At 41.8% G+C, this 20,022-nt stretch overlaps 1 protein-coding gene across 1 annotated transcript in view; it reads left to right on the plus strand.

Moving 5' to 3' along the window:
* The window catches only part of LOC124005661 (immunoglobulin superfamily member 11-like), a 112,241-nt gene extending 101,229 nt beyond the window's left edge, over positions 1-11,012 (plus strand). The window contains exons 4-7 of the mRNA XM_046315105.1: positions 305-460; positions 2,930-3,052; positions 7,704-7,851; positions 10,240-11,012. Coding sequence (XP_046171061.1) covers positions 305-460; positions 2,930-3,052; positions 7,704-7,851; positions 10,240-10,765 — 953 coding nt within the window. The 3' untranslated portion in view covers positions 10,766-11,012. The remainder of the gene's footprint in view (positions 1-304; positions 461-2,929; positions 3,053-7,703; positions 7,852-10,239) is intronic.
* Positions 11,013-20,022: the final 9,010 nt, after the last annotated feature.

Genomic DNA, 20,022 nt, shown 5'->3' on the forward strand with positions numbered 1-20,022 from the left:
ATGCATTAAAACTAGGAAGTGTAAACACATTGCATATTGTAAGAATTCTATTGCATGACATTCATTTTGACAAATGAGTGTGCTAAGCTGGTTTTAAAGATGACTCTTATAGCATGTTGGGACACCATAGTTCTGTATGTGTATACTATTAAGAACAAGACCTGCTTTAGATAGGAGCATCTGCTAAATTACTCAAATGTAACGTAACATGTAAGACCAGATGCCTCTTCAGGAGGATAGGACTTGTCTGTGCTGATTGCTAAGGAACTAACTATACCCCTCTATCTCCTTTCTGTCTCTCCAGTGCCCCCGTCGGTGCCCTCATGCCGTGTCCAGGGCACGCTGGACGTGGGCGCTGACATCATGCTGATGTGCAGCAGCGAGGAGGGGATCCCCACGCCCAGCTACACCTGGGTGAAACTGGAGTCGCTGCCCAAGCTGCCCCACACCGCCATGCAAGGTATTAAACCCCTGGCCGTGGGCGTGCCCTTTTGCCCCACCTTCGCTGGTAAATCAACAAGTATCTTTGGTAACGTCACCGTGGCTTCCGCCCACCCGCCCCCAACTCTGCCCCTCAGGGTGCCAACACCCACCCTGGTCCAGTTCAGGGCTTGCATTCACAAAGCATCTCAGAGTAGGAGTGCTGATATAGGATCAGCTGGTCAACAGTTCCAGTCATTTTATTTATTATGATCTACAAGGCAAAGTGATCCTATGTCACCACTCTACTCTGAGACTTTTCTACTGAATACGGACCCAGTTTTGTGTGTGTGTGTGTGTGTGTGTGTGTGAGCCGTACAGTGGCCTCCCCTCTCTCTCTCCAGCTGTGTCATCACAGCACAGTGTGATTCTTACCGTACTACACTACTGCTCACTTCAACACAAGGCTACCCTCCACAAGGACTAATCGGCTTAGGTTTCCTTCATCACTCCTCCTCCTGACTGTCTGTGTTGTTTTACACAGTAGATATCAACTGTACCAACACTGCCACCATGATATCTGTCTGCAAAACAGCCCATGTTGCAGAGAAGAGGTTAGGGGTGAAATCTAGGCCAGGAATCTGGATTAAGTGCTTATGTGGTTTGTTCCAAGTTCCTATGGTAGCCTTTTCTTAAAGGCAGTAGTGTAATATAATGTAATACTCCATCAATTATCAGACGTATGAACAACAGTGCTGTAATTGCGTTTATATTGGCAAGGCACAGAAATATAATGTGTATATATAATGTACACCAGCCATTTTACGGTAAGTGATTTGGTGCCCTCTATTGGGTTTTTGCCAGTAAAGCAAGTTGAATAAAGCTGTTATGTAAAGTAACATATCTGCATAATACTAAATAAGTGCTCAACAATAATTTCAACTGCCTAAATGCTTTTGGTTATTTAAATTATGTAAGTAAATGTATGAATGTTTTGGAACACGTTACAAGCAAATGGTTACATGAATTATTAGTCCAATGTATTTGAATGAGATGTTTTTGTGTCTTGTCTATTTGTTCTGAGATTGTGGATGTTGTATCCCCGGTGATGTTTTAACCCCAGACTGGCATGGTTTGTGTTTTAACCCCAGACTGGCATGGTTTGTGTTTAAACCCCAGACTGGCATGGTTTGTGTTTAAACCCCAGACTGGCATGGTTTGTGTTTAAACCCCAGACTGGCATGGTTTGTGTTTAAATCCCAGACTGGCATGGTTTGTGTTTAAACCCCAGACTGGCATGGTTTGTGTTTAAACCCCAGACTGGCATGGTTTGTGTTTAAACCCCAGACTGGCATGGTTTGTGTTTAAACCCCAGACTGGCATGGTTTGTGTTTAAACCCCAGACTGGCATGGTTTGTGTTTAAACCCCAGACTGGCATGGTTTGTGTTTAAACCCCAGACCAGATGTTGTATCCCCGGTGATGTTTTAACCCTAGACTGGCATGGTTTGTGTTTAAACCCCAGACCAGATGTTGTATCCCCGGTGATGTTTTAACCCCAGACTGGCATGGTTTGTGTTTAAACCCCAGACTGGCATGGTTTGTGTTTAAACTCCAGACTGGCATGGTTTGTGTTTAAACCCCAGACCAGATGTTATATCCCCGGTGATGTTTTAACCCCAGACTGGCATGGTTTGTGTTTAAACCCCAGACCAGATGTTGTATCCCCGGTGATGTTTTAACCCCAGACTGGCATGGTTTGTGTTTAAACCCCAGACTGGCATGGTTTGTGTTTAAACCCCAGACTGGCATGGTTTGTGTTTAAACCCCAGACCAGATGTTATATCCCCGGTGATGTTTTAACCCCAGACTGGCATGGTTTGTGTTTAAACCCCAGACCAGATGTTGTATCCCCGGTGATGTTTTAACCCCAGACTGGCATGGTTTGTGTTTAAACCCCAGACCAGATGTTGTATCCCCGGTGATGTTTTAACCCTAGACTGGCATGGTTTGTGTTTAAACCCCAGACCAGATGTTGTATCCCCGGTGATGTTTTAACCCCAGACTGGCATGGTTTGTGTTTAAACCCCAGACCAGATGTTGTATCCCCGGTGATGTTTTAACCCCAGACTGGCATGGTTTGTGTTTAAACCCCAGACTGGCATGGTTTGTGTTTAAACCCCAGACCAGATGTTGTATCCCCGGTGATGTTTTAACCCCAGACTGGCATGGTTTGTGTTTAAACCCCAGACCAGATGTTGTATCCCCGGTGATGTTTTAACCCCAGACTGGCATGGTTTGTGTTTAAACCCCAGACCAGATGTTGTATCCCCGGTGATGTTTTAACCCCAGACTGGCATGGTTTGTGTTTAAACCCCAGACCAGATGTTGTATCCCCGGTGATGTTTTAACCCCAGACTGGCATGGTTTGTGTTTAAACCCCAGACCAGATGTTGTATCCCCGGTGATGTTTTAACCCCAGACTGGCATGGTTTGTGTTTAAACCCCAGACCAGATGCAAGGGACCGTAACACTGAGGAACATCAGTACCAGTACCTCTGGTCTGTACCAGTGTACAGCCTCCAACGCCATCGCCAAGAGCACCTGTCTACTCAACCTGCAGGTTGTGGCTCGTAAGTACCCAACATAATGATGACATAAGCAGGGCTTTGTGCAGTACCACTCGAAATAAAACATTTAAAAAAACACTAATCGGAACTTATCAATGTTAAATCCTTGGACCTCACCTTACAAATACTGATGATTTCACTCTGGATTTACTCCTCAAGGATTTATTTAGATCAGCTTTAATATTGCAGACAGACTGTGGCTTCTATCAACGTAATTGTCTGCATCATTTCCAATACCCCATATAGATTTTTTGTAAATATATACAGTACAAGTCAAAAGTTTGGACACACCTACTCATTCAAGGGTTTTCTACATTGTAGAATAAATATGAACGACATCAAAACTATGAAATAACATATGGAATCATGTACACTACCGTTCAAAAGTTTGGTGTCACTTAGAAATGTCCTTGTTTTTGAAAGAAAAGCACATTTTTTTGGTCCATTAAAATAACATCAAATTGATCCAGAAATACAATGTAGACATTGTTAATGTTGTAAATGTCTATTGTAGCTGGAAACGGCTGCTTTTTAATGGAATAGTTACGTAGGCGAACAGAGGCCCACTTTCAACAACCATCATTCCTGTGTTCCAATGGCACGTTGTGTTAGCTAATCCAAGTTGATCATTAGAAAACCCAATAAAACTGGCTTCTTTAGACTAGTTGAGTATCTGGAGCATCAGCATTTGTGGGTTCGATTACAGACTCAAAATGGCCAGAAACAAAGAACTTTCTTCCGAAACTCGTCAGTCTATTCTTGTTCTGAGAAATGAAGGCTATTCCAGGCAAGAAATTTCCAAGAAACTGAAGCTCTCGTACAACGATGTGTACTACTCCCTTAACTGAACAGCGCAAACTGGCCCTAACCAGAATAGAAAGAGGAGTGGGAGGCCCCGGTGCACAGCTGAGCAAGAGGACAAGTACATTAGGGTGTCTAGTTTGAGAAACAGATGCCTCAAAAGTCCTCAACTCGCAGCTTCATTAAATCGTATCTAGAAAACACGATTCTCAACGTCAACAGTGAAGAGGCGACTCCGGGATGCTGGCCTTCTAGGCAGAGTTGCAAAGAAAAAGCCATATCTCAGACTGGCCAATACAAAAAAAAAGATTACGATGGGCAAAAGAACACAGACACTGGACAGAGGGACTCTGCCTAGAAGGCCAGCATCCTGGTGTCGCCTCTTTTAGAAGAAAGTTCTTTGTTTCTGGCCATTTTGAGCCTGTAATCGAACCCACAAATGCTGATGCTCCAGATACTCAACTAGTCTAAAGAGGCCAGTTATATTCCTTCTTTAATCAGGACAACGGTTTTCAGCTGTGCTAATATAATTGCAAAAGTGTTTTCTAATGATCAATTAGCCTTTTAAAATTATGAACTTGGATTAGCTAACACAATGTGGTTACTGAAAATGGTCCTCTGTACGCCTATGTAGATATCCATTAGAAATCAGCCGTTTCCAGCTACAATACTCATTTACAATGTCTACAATGTCTACACTGTATTTCTGATAAATTTGATGTTATTTTAAATGGACAAAAAATGTGCTTTTCTTACTAAAACAAGGACATTTCTACGTGACCCCAAACAATTGAACGGTAGTGTAGTAACCAAAAAGTGTTAAATAAATCAAATCAAAATATATTTTAGATTCTAGATTCTTCAAAGTAGCCAAGCCTCGATGACAGCTTTACACAATCTTGGCATTCTCTCAACAAGCTTCATCTGGAAGACTTTTCCAGCAGTCTTGAAGGGGTTCCCACATGCTGAGTACTTGTTGGCTGCTTGTCCTTCACTTCCCAGTCCAACTCATCCCAAACCATCTCAATTGGGTTGAGGTCGGGTGATTGTGGATGCCAAGTCATCTGATGCAGCACTCCAACACTCTCCTTCTTGGTCAAATAGCCCTTACACAGCCTGGAGGTGTGTTGTGTCATTGTCCTGTTGAAAAACAAATGATAGTGGGACTAAGTGCAAACCAGATGGGATGGCGTATTGCTGCAGAATGCTGTGGTAGCCATGCTGGTTAAGTATGCCTTAAATTCTAAATAAATCACTGATTGTCACCAGCAAAGCACCTCCACACCATCACACCTCCTCCTCCATGCTTCATGGTGGGAATCACACATCCAGAGATCATCCGTTCACCTACTCTGCGTCTCACAAAGACACTGCGGTTGGAACCAAAAATCTCAAATTTGGATTCATCAGACCACAGGACAGATTTCCACCGGTTTAATGTCCATTGCTCGTGTTTCTTGACCCAAGCAAGTCTCGTCTTCTTATTGGTGTCCTTTAGTAGTGGTTTCTTTGCAGCCTTTTGATCATGAAGGCCTGATTCATGCAGTCTCTTCTGAACAGCTGCTGTTGAGATGTATCTACTACTTGAACTCTATGAAGCATTTATTTGGGCTGCAATCTGAGGTGGAGTTCACTTTAAGGAACGTATCCTCTGCAGCAGAGAACTCTGGGTCTTCCTTTCCTGTGGTGGTCATCATGACAGCCATTTTCACCATAGCGCTTGAAGGTTTTTGCGACTGCACTGCAAATGTTCCGTATTGACTGACCTGTCTTTAGGTAGTGATGGACTGTCTTTTCTCTTTACTTATTTGAGCTGTTCTTGCCATAATATGGACTTGGTCTTTTACCAAATAGGGCTATCTTCTGTATATCACCCCTACCTCGTCACATCACAACTGATTGGCTCAAACAAGACACGCCTGCTAATTGAAATGCGTTCCATGAAGCTGGCGGAGAGAATGCCAAGAGTGTGCAAAGCTGTCATCAAGGCAAAGGGTGGCTAATTTGAATTATCTAAAATATATTTTGATTTGTTTAACACTTTCAGGGAGTGAGTGTTTTAATAAAATAAACAGAGCATAATACAAAACAAGATCCTCAAACAATTCACAGACATAGAATAGAAACAATAATGAATGGGGAAGGAACCACAGGGAGTGACATATATAGGGCAGGTAATCAAGGAAGTGATAGAGTCCAGGTGAGTCTGACAACGCGCAGGTGCGCGTAACGATGGTGACAGGTCTGCGCCATAACGAGCAGCCTGGTGACCTAGAGGCCTGAGAGGGAGCACACGTGACATCTACAATGTAGAAAATAGTAAATATAACGAAAACCCTTGAATGAGTAGGTGTGTCCAAACTTTTGACTGGTTCTGTATATTCTTTTGTAAATGTTCTCACCATACCACCCCTCCCCTAATTGGAGTAAATTAATGGACAACAATAATTTCTCTTCCACTTCCAGTTTATACTACATACATTTCATGGACAGTAAATATAACATTAGTTATATTTTGTTTGTTTCTTAGTCCTATCCTTCAGCGACTCCAGGAAAACGTCATTCCCACGCCCCCCCTCTCCCAATTCCACCCCTGCCAGTGGGTAGTAACACTGTCACCTGAGTTATTATGCTGCTACTGCACTCGCCTGACCCTGCCTTAGAGTAGTCAGTCGCTGACACCAGTGGCAAATTTAGTCAGTGGCTCATTTGGGGTTTGTGACTGTCAAGGAATAAATGGCATGTCACCATTTGTCACCCGCGGGGCAGCTGTGGCTGTGGTGAGTGCTCTGACAGAGGCACGGGTGGCTGTCTGTATGTCTGTCTGTCAGGGAGGGGACCCACTGTTAGATCAGTAGAGTGAATCTATAAAATCTTTATCGCCACTCAGCAATCTGTTCAGCTGTCAACAACGACAGCATCATTCTCCCAGCGTATGTTGCAGCATGTATGGTTAAACACCTTCCACTGTACTACTCTCTCTGATCTGTAGAACAAAAGACTGACCTAAACGGCCCTCATAGTGGAAATGGCTAGTATTAATACACATATGTTGTGGTTTTTAAAGCTCACTAACACATCGTTTTCTGATAAAAGCACAATGGTACAGGTATCATAGATATTATGGTTCAGATATTATGCTAAAATTCAAACATCCTATTAGACATCCAAATGAAATCCCACTTCAGTCCAAGTAAATCTTTCCTCCAATCCACTATGGTAGCATAATAGAGCCATTTGCATCCATGGATATATTCAATGTACTGTATTAACATATTAGTGCATGTAGCTTTGTTGGCACAAATGAAAAGTTGCCTGATCAAATAGACAGGGACCGCTGTGTGTATTTAACTCATTAAGAAATATTCACAGACAGCACAAACTCCCTGTGAACACAGCTTTTCTTCTCCATCCCTCCCTCCGTGCTTCCCTCTTCAAAGTGTTTACCTGGGGGGGGGGGGGGGGGGATGAGTGAGGACATCATTACAGGTCCTGGAGAACCACGGGGCATTTTGTTGGCGTTCAACCAAAGCTCCTCAATGTTTTATTCATGTCATAATGCAGGGCTTACTCGAGTGGCTTCATGCCACGGATGAATAGGTGTTTGTGCTGAGTTGCAGGAGCTAGCAGTAGCTGCTGTAGAGGCATGACCGATCGTGTGTGATCTAGGTCCCGTCCATTAGGGGAAAACCGAACAAAACGTTATGTATTGTTAAACAAGCGTTTCATATTTAAGAGGTTCAGGTAGTTCATTTTCTTCTTCTGTTTTGTACTTAATGAACATGACCCCAGGACTTAGTCTCTCTCTCTCTCTCTCTCTCTCTCTCTCTCTCTCCGTCCCCTGGTCCTTCAGCCCAGCCCCAGAGTGTGGGTCTCATAGCTGGCACCATCGCCACAGGCGTGTTGGCTGTCATCATCTGCTCCCTACTGGTGCTGGTGACACTCTTCTACTGGAAGAACAAGAACAAATACGAGGAGGAGGAGATACCCAACGAGATCAGGTGGGTTTTCCATTGACTTCCTGCTTCCTTCCATTTCCCGCACCTCTCTGTCCATCTATAGCAACATACTCGTCTAAACATTAGACTTTGAACTCACCGTATCTGTTCGGGTGCCGTGCATTTGATAGACTATGTAGTCGACACGTGTTGAAAACGGAGATATACTGTGTCTTTGAAATGGGATGATTACCCTTTTGAAGTTAGTTCTATCCAGTTCTATCCATTTGTTAAAGGTGTTCAAACTTTTCTTCATCGCACCCCAATTTGTCATTTCAAATACTACGTGAATTCTCTGTCGCTTGTATTAATGGCCTGCTATTCTTCCTCTAAATGACTTCATAAATCAATTTGAAGATAAATCCTGGTTGAAATGTTTCAGCTCTGAGCGAGTGGGATAACATCTGCCTCATTTGGGTGTTGATTATGTCCCTGAATTTAAATGTGGTCTCAGTGTGGTGCCTCTGCACTTAATACCACTGACAATTCAAACAAAATGGAAACGCAATGTATCAGGACCAAGCTGTGGAAGTGAATGTCACTCCTCATAGAGTGATACAAAGTTTAAACCATATATTTTGTTTTAAATTCCAGTTTTAACCACTTGTCTTTATTTTATTTTGGCCATTCCAATCACTACAAGCACTATTCCGACTAATAGGATACCAAGTATTGCATTTATAATATCATGAAACACAACAGGCCACTGTGGCACAGTAAATATTATCTCTCTGGCTAATGTAGGTGTGCCAAAACGGTGCCCCATACTGTAGCTGTTTAACTATACATTTGTAAGATAAGTAATGCACATTGCATGTTCATTTAATAGACTGTCTGACTTAAATCCCTTTTGATATCAGAGACATCCACATCGGTATCAGGTCCACTAAGTTTTATCTGCGACGACGAGAGAGTGTTCAAAACAGTGTTCTATCTAATTAGTGGAGTTCAAACACAAAACCTTCTTGGAAATGTTTTTACATTAAACATTTGCAGTAAGGAACACTCACTGCTCAGACTGGTGTTGCAAATGGATTTGCTTATTTAAATGTTCATAACCTTGAAAGAAACTTTTAAAAAATGTTTTAAACCAATCCCACTATTTGTAATTATGAGTCCATTTCCGACTCATGTTTTCATTGACAGCACAGTCAAACATGGAGAAGACAAAAAAGAAAACCCAGTAGAACGTAAGCTGCAGATGACTTCATAGGGCAATGACAGAACAGTCAGAATTAGAAGGGAAATCTAATTGTGTATTAAGGCCCATTATCAGCAACCATCACTCTTGTGTTCCAATGGCACGTTGTGTTCGCTAAAAAAAAAACAATTTTGCAATTATGTTAATACAGCTGAAAGTCCTCAACTGGCAGCTTCATTAAATAGTACCTGCAAAATACCAGTCTCAACGTCAACAGTGAATTGGCAACTCCGGAATGCTGGCCTTCTAGGCAGAGTTGTAAAGAAAGAGCCATATCTCAGACTGGCCAATAAAAATAAAAGACTAAGATGGGCAAAAGAACACAGACACTGGACAGAGGAACTCTGCCTAGAAGGCCAGCATCCCGGAGTCGCCTCTTCACTGTTGACGTTGAGACTGGTGTTTTGCGGGTACTATTTAATGAAGCCAGTTGAGGACTTGTCTGTTTCTCAAACTAGACACTCTAATGTACTTGTCCTCTTGCTCAGTTGCGCACCTGGGCCTACCACTCCTCTTTGTATTCTGGTTAGAGCCAGTTTGCTCTGTTCTGTGAAGGGTGTAGTTCACAGTGTTGTACGAGAGCTTCAGTTTCTTGGCAATTTCTCGCATGGAATAGTCTTAATTTCTCAGAACAAGAATAGACTGACGAGTTTCAGAAGAAAGTTCATTGTTTCTGGCCATTTTGAGCCTGTATTTGAACCCACAAATGCTAATGCTCCAGATACTCAAATAGTCTAATGCCGTTTTATTGCTTTATTAAATCAGAACAGTTTTTAGCTGTGCTAACATAATGCAAAATGTTTTTCTAATGATCAATTAGCCTTTTAAAATCATTCACTTGGATTAGCTAACACAACATGCCACTGGAACACAGGAGTGATGGTTGCTGAAAGTGGGCCTCTGTACACTTATGTAGTAGATATTCTATAAAAAATCTGCCGTTTCCAGCTACAATAGTCATTTAATACATTAACAATGTCTACACTGTATTTCTGATCAATTTGATGTCATTTTATTGGTCAAAAAATGGCTTTTCTTTCACAAACAAGGACATTTCTAAGTAGTAATGTTGATGGAGTAGTAATGTTGATGGAAATACGATAAAGAGTGACATATTACTTAAGAGATTGAATTGGATATGAAAACTGTTAACCCTATAGTGACCTCCCCGTGCCCTTTGTGCTTTACAGGGAGGACGACCTGCCCCCTAAGAGGTCGTCTTCAGTGAAAGCGTTTCACGCCGATGCCTCATCCTCTGAGAACGACACCCTGACGTCCACCAACACCTACAACAGCCGCTATTGGCACAACCCCAAGCCCAACTACGACACCAACTCCTACACCCGCTACAACGGCGACACGCGCCAGACGTTCTCTACGGGGCAGGCGGGTCACACAGGTCAAACGGGGGGACATGCAGCGCACACAGGACACGGGACGCTAGCTCCGCCGGGCTCCGCACCCCTGGCCCGCCAGGCCTACTCTAATGGTAGCCACACACTCCCCCCGCCCAAGACTCTGGTGGTCACCACCAACTCCGCCCCCTCCCCTCCCACCATGGTGCGCAGCAATGGCTCGGTGATCCTGAAGCCCGTGACGGTGGCATCGCATGGCGGGTACACACACTCGTACGCCGTAAGCCAGGCCACGCTGGAGCGCATGGGCGCCGTGCCCGTCATGGTGCCAGCCCAGAGCAGAGCAGGCTCTCTGGTCTAAAGTAAACTGTTACTGGGCTGAACCAGCCTGCCTCCCCACTTCTCTGATTCTCCCTTTTTAACTCATAAACAGGATTTTACAATACCGACTTCATCTAATGCCAACGTCTCCAAGTTTAGGACCCCGTTTAAAAGCAGCTCCAGGTGTTCTATTCCTATTGGTTGGTTTTGTATCTCTTCTTGGGTGTGGTTGTCTCGCACTGGTTCCTTGGATTAAATGGCTGTAACCAATGGGATTATCGCACAAAAGATTATCGCACAAAAGTTACACATACAATCTTCAGACTTTTCAGGTGATTGTGGCTGTGGGTTTTGGACTCATCACGACAGTGAGCATTAACCATTTAATGTCTGTTTTAACCACATCTAGACACTCCGAATCCTGCAAGTCCCCAGGGAGAGGCATCCGATCGTGCATGTATATTCCATTGAAAACTAACAGCCAGATTCTTGCTATTATTTCATATCACTCAGCTATTGCGGTGATAATAATTGTTTCGTATCTTAAAAAAATGACAGAGATGTTCTTTGATTCACTGCAGTGGTCTTACATGAACAGAACCATGGTGGTGGGAATGGCCTTAGAAGAGCACAGAGTTACGGAAGGGATTTCTGCTGAAGTACCAAATAGCAGAGACTCAGAATGGCACAACACAGTAGGCTGGTCCCGTAATTGAACAGGGGGTTTTCTGATTCTGTCCGTTAGTTCCAACTTCAGCATGTTCATTTGTTTTTGCACAGTAGTACACTTTCATCACCAACTCCTCTGAAGAAATGTCTTATTATAGAACGGTCTTACTGAATGCGTCCTCTGACCTCTACAGTGTTACGAATGGGAGAGATATACCCTAGCCGCTCCAGCGTAAACTTGTAAGGGTTCAGCATTTATATTGATTAAATCCAGTATTGATAATTATGGTTTTACCTCAAGATTCTATTATATATAAAAAAAATTACATAAACTTTCCCTGAAACTTGAATCTGCAGTTTGAGATATACTGACAGTGTCTATGGAAGTATGTGCTATCGTAAACATGCTGCTGATTCGTTTTTGAACTAAATCCAAATCTCACATCGGTGCTGCTTTGACAATAAAACATCTTATTTCATACATCCTTTCTAAGAAAAATGCTATTTAAAGGGGATTTCCCTTGAGAATGCTAACGATCACTGTTCTGTACCAACTGTCAATGTTGCAACTACTGGTAGGCTAGGTTGTGAATTGAAAAGAAATACTTTTATTCCCAATGGATGCATATTTTACAACTCGTGTGTCTTAACTCAAGAGGTCTTTTCATTTCTGTCAACAGACACTGAACTGGGGTTTGTAGACGGTTGTCTTGCGTTTGTGAAGAAGGGATGTGTGTATTAGCCCTCTGAGGGTGGAGTTGCAAGTTTGGGCGGTGCAATTCATACAAAATGTATCGCAGAAACCCGTATACTAAAATGACTGTCTGCGTCTCTTGATAGTAATAATAATAATATTAATAATGTAACCCTAGTGTAAACAAACGTATACTCTACCAATTGTTTTCCAGGGCAGTTGAATTTTTTTTTATAGCTCCAAAATCCCAGCACTAATTATCCACAATGATAGTTGAAAATAAAGGGAATACCACCTGTATGAAATAGCTAGGTTTGTTTACAGCAGTGTTGTAAAGTGTTGCTATTGAGGTAAGAATCAGAATGTTTCGGAGGGCCATATTTTTTGGGGGACAGTTTTTAGACCTGAAAACGGCCAATTTTATGTTTTATGTGAATTTGACAATATTATCTATCCTGCTCTTTGCATCGAAGGTCCTAGTAATATTCAACTTGATCTTTCACTTGAAAGACAATATTGATATTGTGTGATATTAAATAAAATAAAATAAAATGTAATGTTCATTTTCAGGTAACCAAAAAAGCACTTCACTCTTGAGAAAAAGCGCCTCCTGTATTTGGTGTCAGGATCTTTCTCCGTTCAGTACATACATACATTGAGTAGACTGTACTCAATGATAGCTGTGTTCTCTACAGTATGAATTTGGCCATTCAGTGTGCTCAAAGCTGAGTGTTATTGAAGTTCATTGAAATACGCTCCAGTAAGAATCCATTAGACGCATTCAATTGAACCTCCTCAAGTAAATCAACGAGGATGGTGAGCGCAACTTTCCGTCCTGAAGCAATGAAGACCAACCAGGTGAACCACATTAGGAGGACTTGTTGATGTACAAGATCTTTATCAAACGGTTCCTTTTCTCTCACACTCTGCTCATTGGCTGAGGTCCCTGCTCATTGGCTTATGTGTTATGTCTCATTCCGTCTGTCAGGGAACCAAGATTATATTCATGACTTAATCATTCAAAAGATATTGCTTGATTTGAACTCAAATCGGCTATGACTAAAACACTGTTGGGTATGATCAGGTAATACTCACAACTTTGGAGCGTATGCTTTGCGTATGTTTGGCGTTCGGAGACTTGTTTCAACATCAGAGTGCATCCATATGATTTATGTATGTACTCTTATGTACAGTGCCTTCAGAAAGTATGCATACCCTTTGACTTAGTCCACATTTTGTTGTGTTTACAGCCTGAATTTTTTGAAACGGAAATACAGAAATATCTCATTTACATACTGTATGTATTCACACCCCTGAGTCAATACATGTTAGAATCACCTTTGGCAGTGATGACAGCTGTCAGACTTTCTGGGTAAGTCTCCAAGAGCTTTGCACACCTGGATTGTACAATACTTGAACATTATTATTTTCAAAGTTCTTCAAGCTGGTTGTAGATCATTGTTAGACAGCCATTTTCAAGTCTTTCCATAGACTTGAAAGCATACCACTGCATACCAACCTGCATACTACTGCTGGCTTGCTTCTGAAGCTATGCAGAAGCATGGTCAGTTCTTGGATGGGAGGCCAGATGCTGCTGGAAGTGGTGTTGGAGGGCCAGTAGGAGGCACTATTTCCTCTGGTCTAAAAAAGACCCTGTGTAGGGTGCTGTCTTTCGGATGGGACATTAAACGGGTGTCCTGACTCTCTGAGGTCATTAAAGATCCCATGACTCTTATCGTAAGAGTAGGGGTGTCCTGGCTAAATTCCCAATCTGGCCCTCAAACCATCACGGTCACTTAATAATCCCCAGTTTACAATTGGCTCATTAATCCCCCTCCTCTCCCCTGTAACTATTCCCCAGGTCGTTTCTGCAAATGAGAATGTGTTCTCAGGCAGTTTACCTGGTAAAATAACAGATAAATAAAAAGATGTTCAAGCTGATTTGCTGTCAGCTGTCAGAACTATAACTTGGCCACTCAGGAACATTCACTGTGTTTTTGGTAAACAACTCCAGTGTAGATTTGGCCTTGTGTTTTAGGTTATTGTCCTGCTGAAAGTTGAATTCATCTTCCAGTGTCTGGTGGAAAGCGGACTGAACCAGGGTTTCCTCTAGGATTTTGCTTGTGCTTGGCTGAAAAACTAGTCCTTAATGATTGCAAACATACCCATAACATGATGCAGCCACCACTATGCTTGAAAATATGGAGAGTGGTACTCAGTAATGTGTTGTATTAAATTTGCTCCAAACATAACACTTTGTATTCAGGACAAAAAGTACATTGCTTTGCCACATTGCAGTGTTAATTTAGTGCTTTGTTGCAAACAGGATGCATGTTTGGAGTATTTGTATTCTGTACAGGCTTCCTTCTTTTCACTCAGCCAATTAGGTTAGTATTGTGGAGTAACTACAATGTTGTTGATCCACCCTCAGTTTTCTCCTATCACACTAACTCTTAAAGTCACCATTGGCCTCATGGTGAAATCCCTGAGAGCGTTCCTTCCTCTCTGTCAACTGTGTTAGGGAGGACACCTGTATCTTTGAAGTGACTTGGGTTTATTGAACCACCACCCAAAGTGTAATTAATAATTCCACCATGCTCAAAGGGATATTTAATATCTGCTTTGTTTTCACCCATTTACCATTAGGTGCCCTTGTTTGCGAGGCATTGGAAAACCTCCCTGGTCTTTGTGGTTGAATCTGTGTTTGAAATTCACTGCTCGACTGATTGTATGTGTGGGGTATTGTATGTGTGGGGTAAAGGGACGAGGTAGCCATTTTAAAAAATCATGCTAAACACTAATATTTCACACAGAGTGAATCCATGCAACATATTGTTGGTATTGGTATTTTATTAGGATCCCCATTAGCTGTTGCAAAAGCAGCAGCTACTCTTCCTGGGGTCCACACAATACATTAAACATTACATAATACATAATATATGTGAGCACATTTTTACTCCTGAACTTATTTATGCTTGCCATAACAAAGGGGTTGAATAGTTATTGACTCAAGACACTCCTAATTTTCAGTTAATTAATTTGCGAACTTTTCTAAAAACACAATTCCACTTTATGGAGCATTGTGTGTAGGCGAGTGACAAAAAAAGAATCAAAATTGAATCCATTTTAAATTCAGGCTGTAACACAACAAAACATGGGAAAAGTCAAGGGGTGTGAATACTTTCTGAGAAGGCAGTGTGTATGTACTCTGCTGAAAACCCGGGGTTGTTCACTAGCTTGTTGTGTCTGGTCAGACAGACAGACACATCTGCTCTTTATCTCTGAAAACTATTTTTAAAGAGCCACAGGTTCATGTCAGATGAGGTATGGGTATCTGTTTCCTCGGTTAGACATCTCTTGGGGCGAATCCTAACTTCCACTTAAATGTTTACTTAGTCAAGCATTGATGTCAATGGGAGACTAAGTCAAAATTCAACTTAAAAGTTAGGATTTGTCCCTTAATGAACCTGGTCTGAAACACAACTACTTGAACTAAACCCAGACAAGTGATGGTGGATTGTCTGCTGTGGCCATAAGTTCATGTGTATATAGATATATTGCCAATAGTAAACATTGTAAATATGTAAAATATATATTGTGTTTAAAAGTTGGATTGAAATGAAATATGACATTAACACTGGAAGTTGTAATGAATAAATATTGTTAATACATTCTAACTGTAGTTGTGTTAATTGACTTAGTCATTTTAAGACTTATTATTTTAGGAATACAGCTGATCTTATTGGTAGTATACACCGAGTATGCCAAACATTAGGAGTGTAACAGTATAGCTTCCGTCCCTCTCCCCGCCCCTACCTGGGCTCGAACCAGGGACCCTCTGCACACATCAACAGTCACCCTCGAAGCATCGTTACCCATCGCTCCACAAAAGCCGCGGCACTTGCAGAGCAAGGGGAACCACTACTTCAAGGTCTCAGAGCGAGTGACGTCACCGATCGAAACGCTATTAGCGCGCACCACCGCTAACTAGCTAGCCATTTGACATCGGTTACAGGAGCACCTTCCTAATATTGAGCTACACCCATTTTTCCCTCAGAACAGCCTCAATTCGGCAGGGTATGGACTCGAAAAGGTGTCGAAAGAGTTTAATAGGGATGCTGGCCCATGTTGACTTCAATGCTTCCCACAGTTGTGTCAAGTTGGTTGGATGTCCATGCCATGTGACAATTGAGACTGAATTGAACGGATTGTGGATGTGTGCCATTCAGAGGGTGAATGGGCACGACAAAAGATTCAAGTGCATGTAAATGGGGTATGGTAGTAGGTACCAGGCTTGTGGTTGGCTGGGTTTTTCACACTCAACAGTTTCCTGTGTGTATGAAGGATGGTCTACCACCCAAAAACCATCCAACCAACTTGACACAACTGTGGGAAGCAATGGAGTCAACATACTCATTATTGTTATTCACTGTGTATTTATTCCCTGTGTCACTATTTCTTATTTAGTTTAATGAAACATGTACAAACAATAAATACAATTAAAATAATTACGAATGAATCTGGATCTGCAATAATTCTGAATAAGTAAGTGAATAGTTGCTGATGGATTTAGATTAGCCAAACACCCTGCAGTTAGTTTGAGTAATCAACTATATTCATATATTGGAGCAATGGCAAAAAGCATATTTAAAACACAATAATCCTCAAGGTGTTGCTCGCCATACTATGTCCTTTTCTTACCTTCCTCCTCCAAAGGAATCCTATGAGGGATGGTTTGTAACAGAGGCACTAGCTCTGGTGTGATAAGAGAAAGTGGTATTCTTAAGAGATATCGCTCAATTAGTGAATTTGCACTTGAGACAAGCTGTGTGAGCTATTGGAGGGGGGCGGGGTGGGTGAAGATTGTTGTTATTTATTGGGGACTTGGATAGCATGAAGCACAACATATGATCAACGTCCACACAACATATTACAACCTTCACACTGGGCCATAGCTCTTAAAGGGTTGGTTATGGCTGTGTTTTTATCCTCTATGATCTCCCTGCTCTCTCCTTCTTAACCCTTATAAATGTATTTACAGCCAGGAATGACAATCTGGAGTATAATTTAAGCACCTGCCACTGTTGATCACTGCAGAAACCTTTTAACTTTATTAAACTGTCAGAGCATGGCCAGCCTTTTATGCCTGGCCATGGACATACAGAGTTTTACATGAGATGCCATAAATGTGGCCTTGCTGCTGCTATAAATGAGGCTGATGGGACACTGCATATGGGACTTTTCTACATTGGCTGAATAAGACACATTTTATTTATAGGTCTCAGTGTATCATATCATATTTAAATATAATAGCTCAGGATTTACAAGTAAATGACAGACTTTCTTGATATTTTCAAAAGGCTCAAAGTATGTTTTGCTTATCAATGTTGATCTAGAACCTTTCCTCACGTTGAATGAACGTTTAGACGACATTCTCAAAACTCTAAAGGTCCTATTGAATAGATGTTCCATGTATTTCTTTCTCAAAGAGACAAGTTGTGTTTATGTTTGATTTGGGTTAAATGTAAATGTCATCCATCCTGAGGGCATTGGAAAGCGATGGCTTTCATCCGTTTTGCCAAATGTTAATTCTAGTATAACTTTCACCAATACTTGAATAACATTAGAATAACTTTCCCAAACACTACCCCCAAAGCGACACACCTCACCTTCATCCATCACATGATCTCAAAGACAAATGGTTAACCAGGGATGAGGTGAGCAAATTGAGTCCATCAAAGGGCCTCGCGTTTCAATTTGAATACACTGTGGTTCTCTCAGGGAAGCACTTGAACATCCATTACATGCCCAAATCCGAATTTCTGCTAGCAGCAGTGGTGTATCTACAGAACACCCAGCATGTAATAGCCTCCATTTTTATTATCCTGGCTATCTGGCTGGCTGGCTGCTATGGCCCTATTTAGGCCTTTGTTATTCATGACTTGGGGATGCAGAGGAAGACTGCTGCCCGGTGCTTGGTGATGCAGGGGCAAAATAATTGGCCTCTAAATGAAATGGCCATATAAGAATGCACTCTCTGAATACCGCATCAACCCACGGTGCAACCCATATACATTAAACAGTAAGGTGCATACAAAGTATAAATTGTTTTCTTGGGTGAAAAATATATTTCTTCAGTATAAGTGCCAGCTGGCAAATCATATTATGTAATAATACAATGCTTTATACAAATGTGACTGGTTACAAGATCCTAAGGTTATTGTAATTATTTTGAACAAAAACTGTTCTTTACAGTTTATAAAAGTACAGACTCAGACATTCAAAATGGCATATCATACACTGCAATCGGAAAAGGTAATGGGAAAGTTATGCTGCTATGAAAGAAGGCGAGGTCAGTGCATGTGCATCAAAGCTGGGACCAAGAGACTGAAAAACTGCTTCTAAATCAAGACCATCAGACTGTTTAAATAACCATCACTAGCCGGTCTCCACCCAGTAACCTGCCCTGAACTTACTCACTGTCATTAGCCCGCTCCCACCCGGTTACTCAACCCTGCAACTTAGTGGCTGCTGCCTAATATACATAGACATGGAATCACTGATCACTTTAATAATGTTTACATACTGTTTCATTAATTTCATGTGTATATACTGTATTCTAGTCAATGCCGCCCTATTCAACTATTGCTGTATACACACACGCACACACACACTATTCTAACCTACGTATTCTACAGATATACAAAATACTCTATCCACATACTGCCTATAATGTCGACACTTCACATCACATATAAATACAGTTGAAGTTGGAAGTTTACATACACTTAGGTTGGAGCCATAAAAAAAACATTTTTCAACCACTCCACAAATTTCTTGTTAACAAACTAGTTTTGGCAAGTCGGTTAGGACATCTACGTTGTCATTTTTGCAACAATTGTTTACAGACAGATTATTTCACTTGTAATTCACTGTATCACAATTCCAGTGGGTCAGACGTTTACATACACTAAGTTGACTGTGCCTTTAATTTAAACAGCTTGGAAAATTCCAGAAAATTACGTTATGGCTTTAGAAGCTTCTGATAGGCTAATCGACATAATTTGAGTCAATTGGAGGTGTACCTGTGGATGTATTTCAAGGCCTATCTTCAGACTCAGTGCATCTTTGCTTGACATCATGGGAAAATCAAAAGAAATCAGCCAAGACCCAAATAAATTGTAGACCTCCACAAGTCTGGTTCATCCTTGGGAGCAATTTCCAAACACCTGAAGGTACCACGTTCATCTGTACAAACAATAGTACGCAAGTATAAACACCAAGGGACCACGCACCTGTCATACCTCTCAGGAAAGTGACGCGTTCTGTCTCTTAGAGATGAACGTACTTTGGTGTGAAAAGTGTGAAGATGCTGGTGCAGACTACACAGTAGACTTTCACACATTGTGAGTACCTAGAACCCAGTGTCTCTGTTCGATATCTTTCTTCATGGATTATCCGAGGAGATTAAAGACTAGCTTTCTGCTCCGGAGTTACCCCTGGACCTCAACTCCCTCATAGCCTTAACCATAAGTATGGATGGACGTCTACGGGAGCGCAGGAGGGACAGATCTGTTTTCGGCCCCACTCATTCGTCCACGGCTGCCGTCTTGCCCCCGAAGAGTGATTTGCTTTCTACAGTGCTTACGCAACAGGGCAGAGCTAGATTATCGCCTCAGGAACGACTACAGAGGCTTAACCTCTTCAACCTATGGGGGCGCTATGTCATTATTGGATTAAAAAACGTGCCCGTTTTAAGCGCAATATTTTGTCACGAAAAGATGCTCGACTATGCATATAATTGGCAGCTTTGGAAAGAAAACACTCTGATGTTTCCAAAACTGCAAAGATATTATCTGTGAGTGCCCCAGAACTGAAGCTACAGGCGAAACCAAGATGAAACTTCAAACAGGAAATGATCAGGATTTTTGACG

Source organism: Oncorhynchus gorbuscha, linkage group LG19, assembly GCF_021184085.1.
Source record: "Oncorhynchus gorbuscha isolate QuinsamMale2020 ecotype Even-year linkage group LG19, OgorEven_v1.0, whole genome shotgun sequence".
In the NCBI taxonomy this organism is placed as follows: Eukaryota; Metazoa; Chordata; class Actinopteri; order Salmoniformes; family Salmonidae; genus Oncorhynchus; species Oncorhynchus gorbuscha.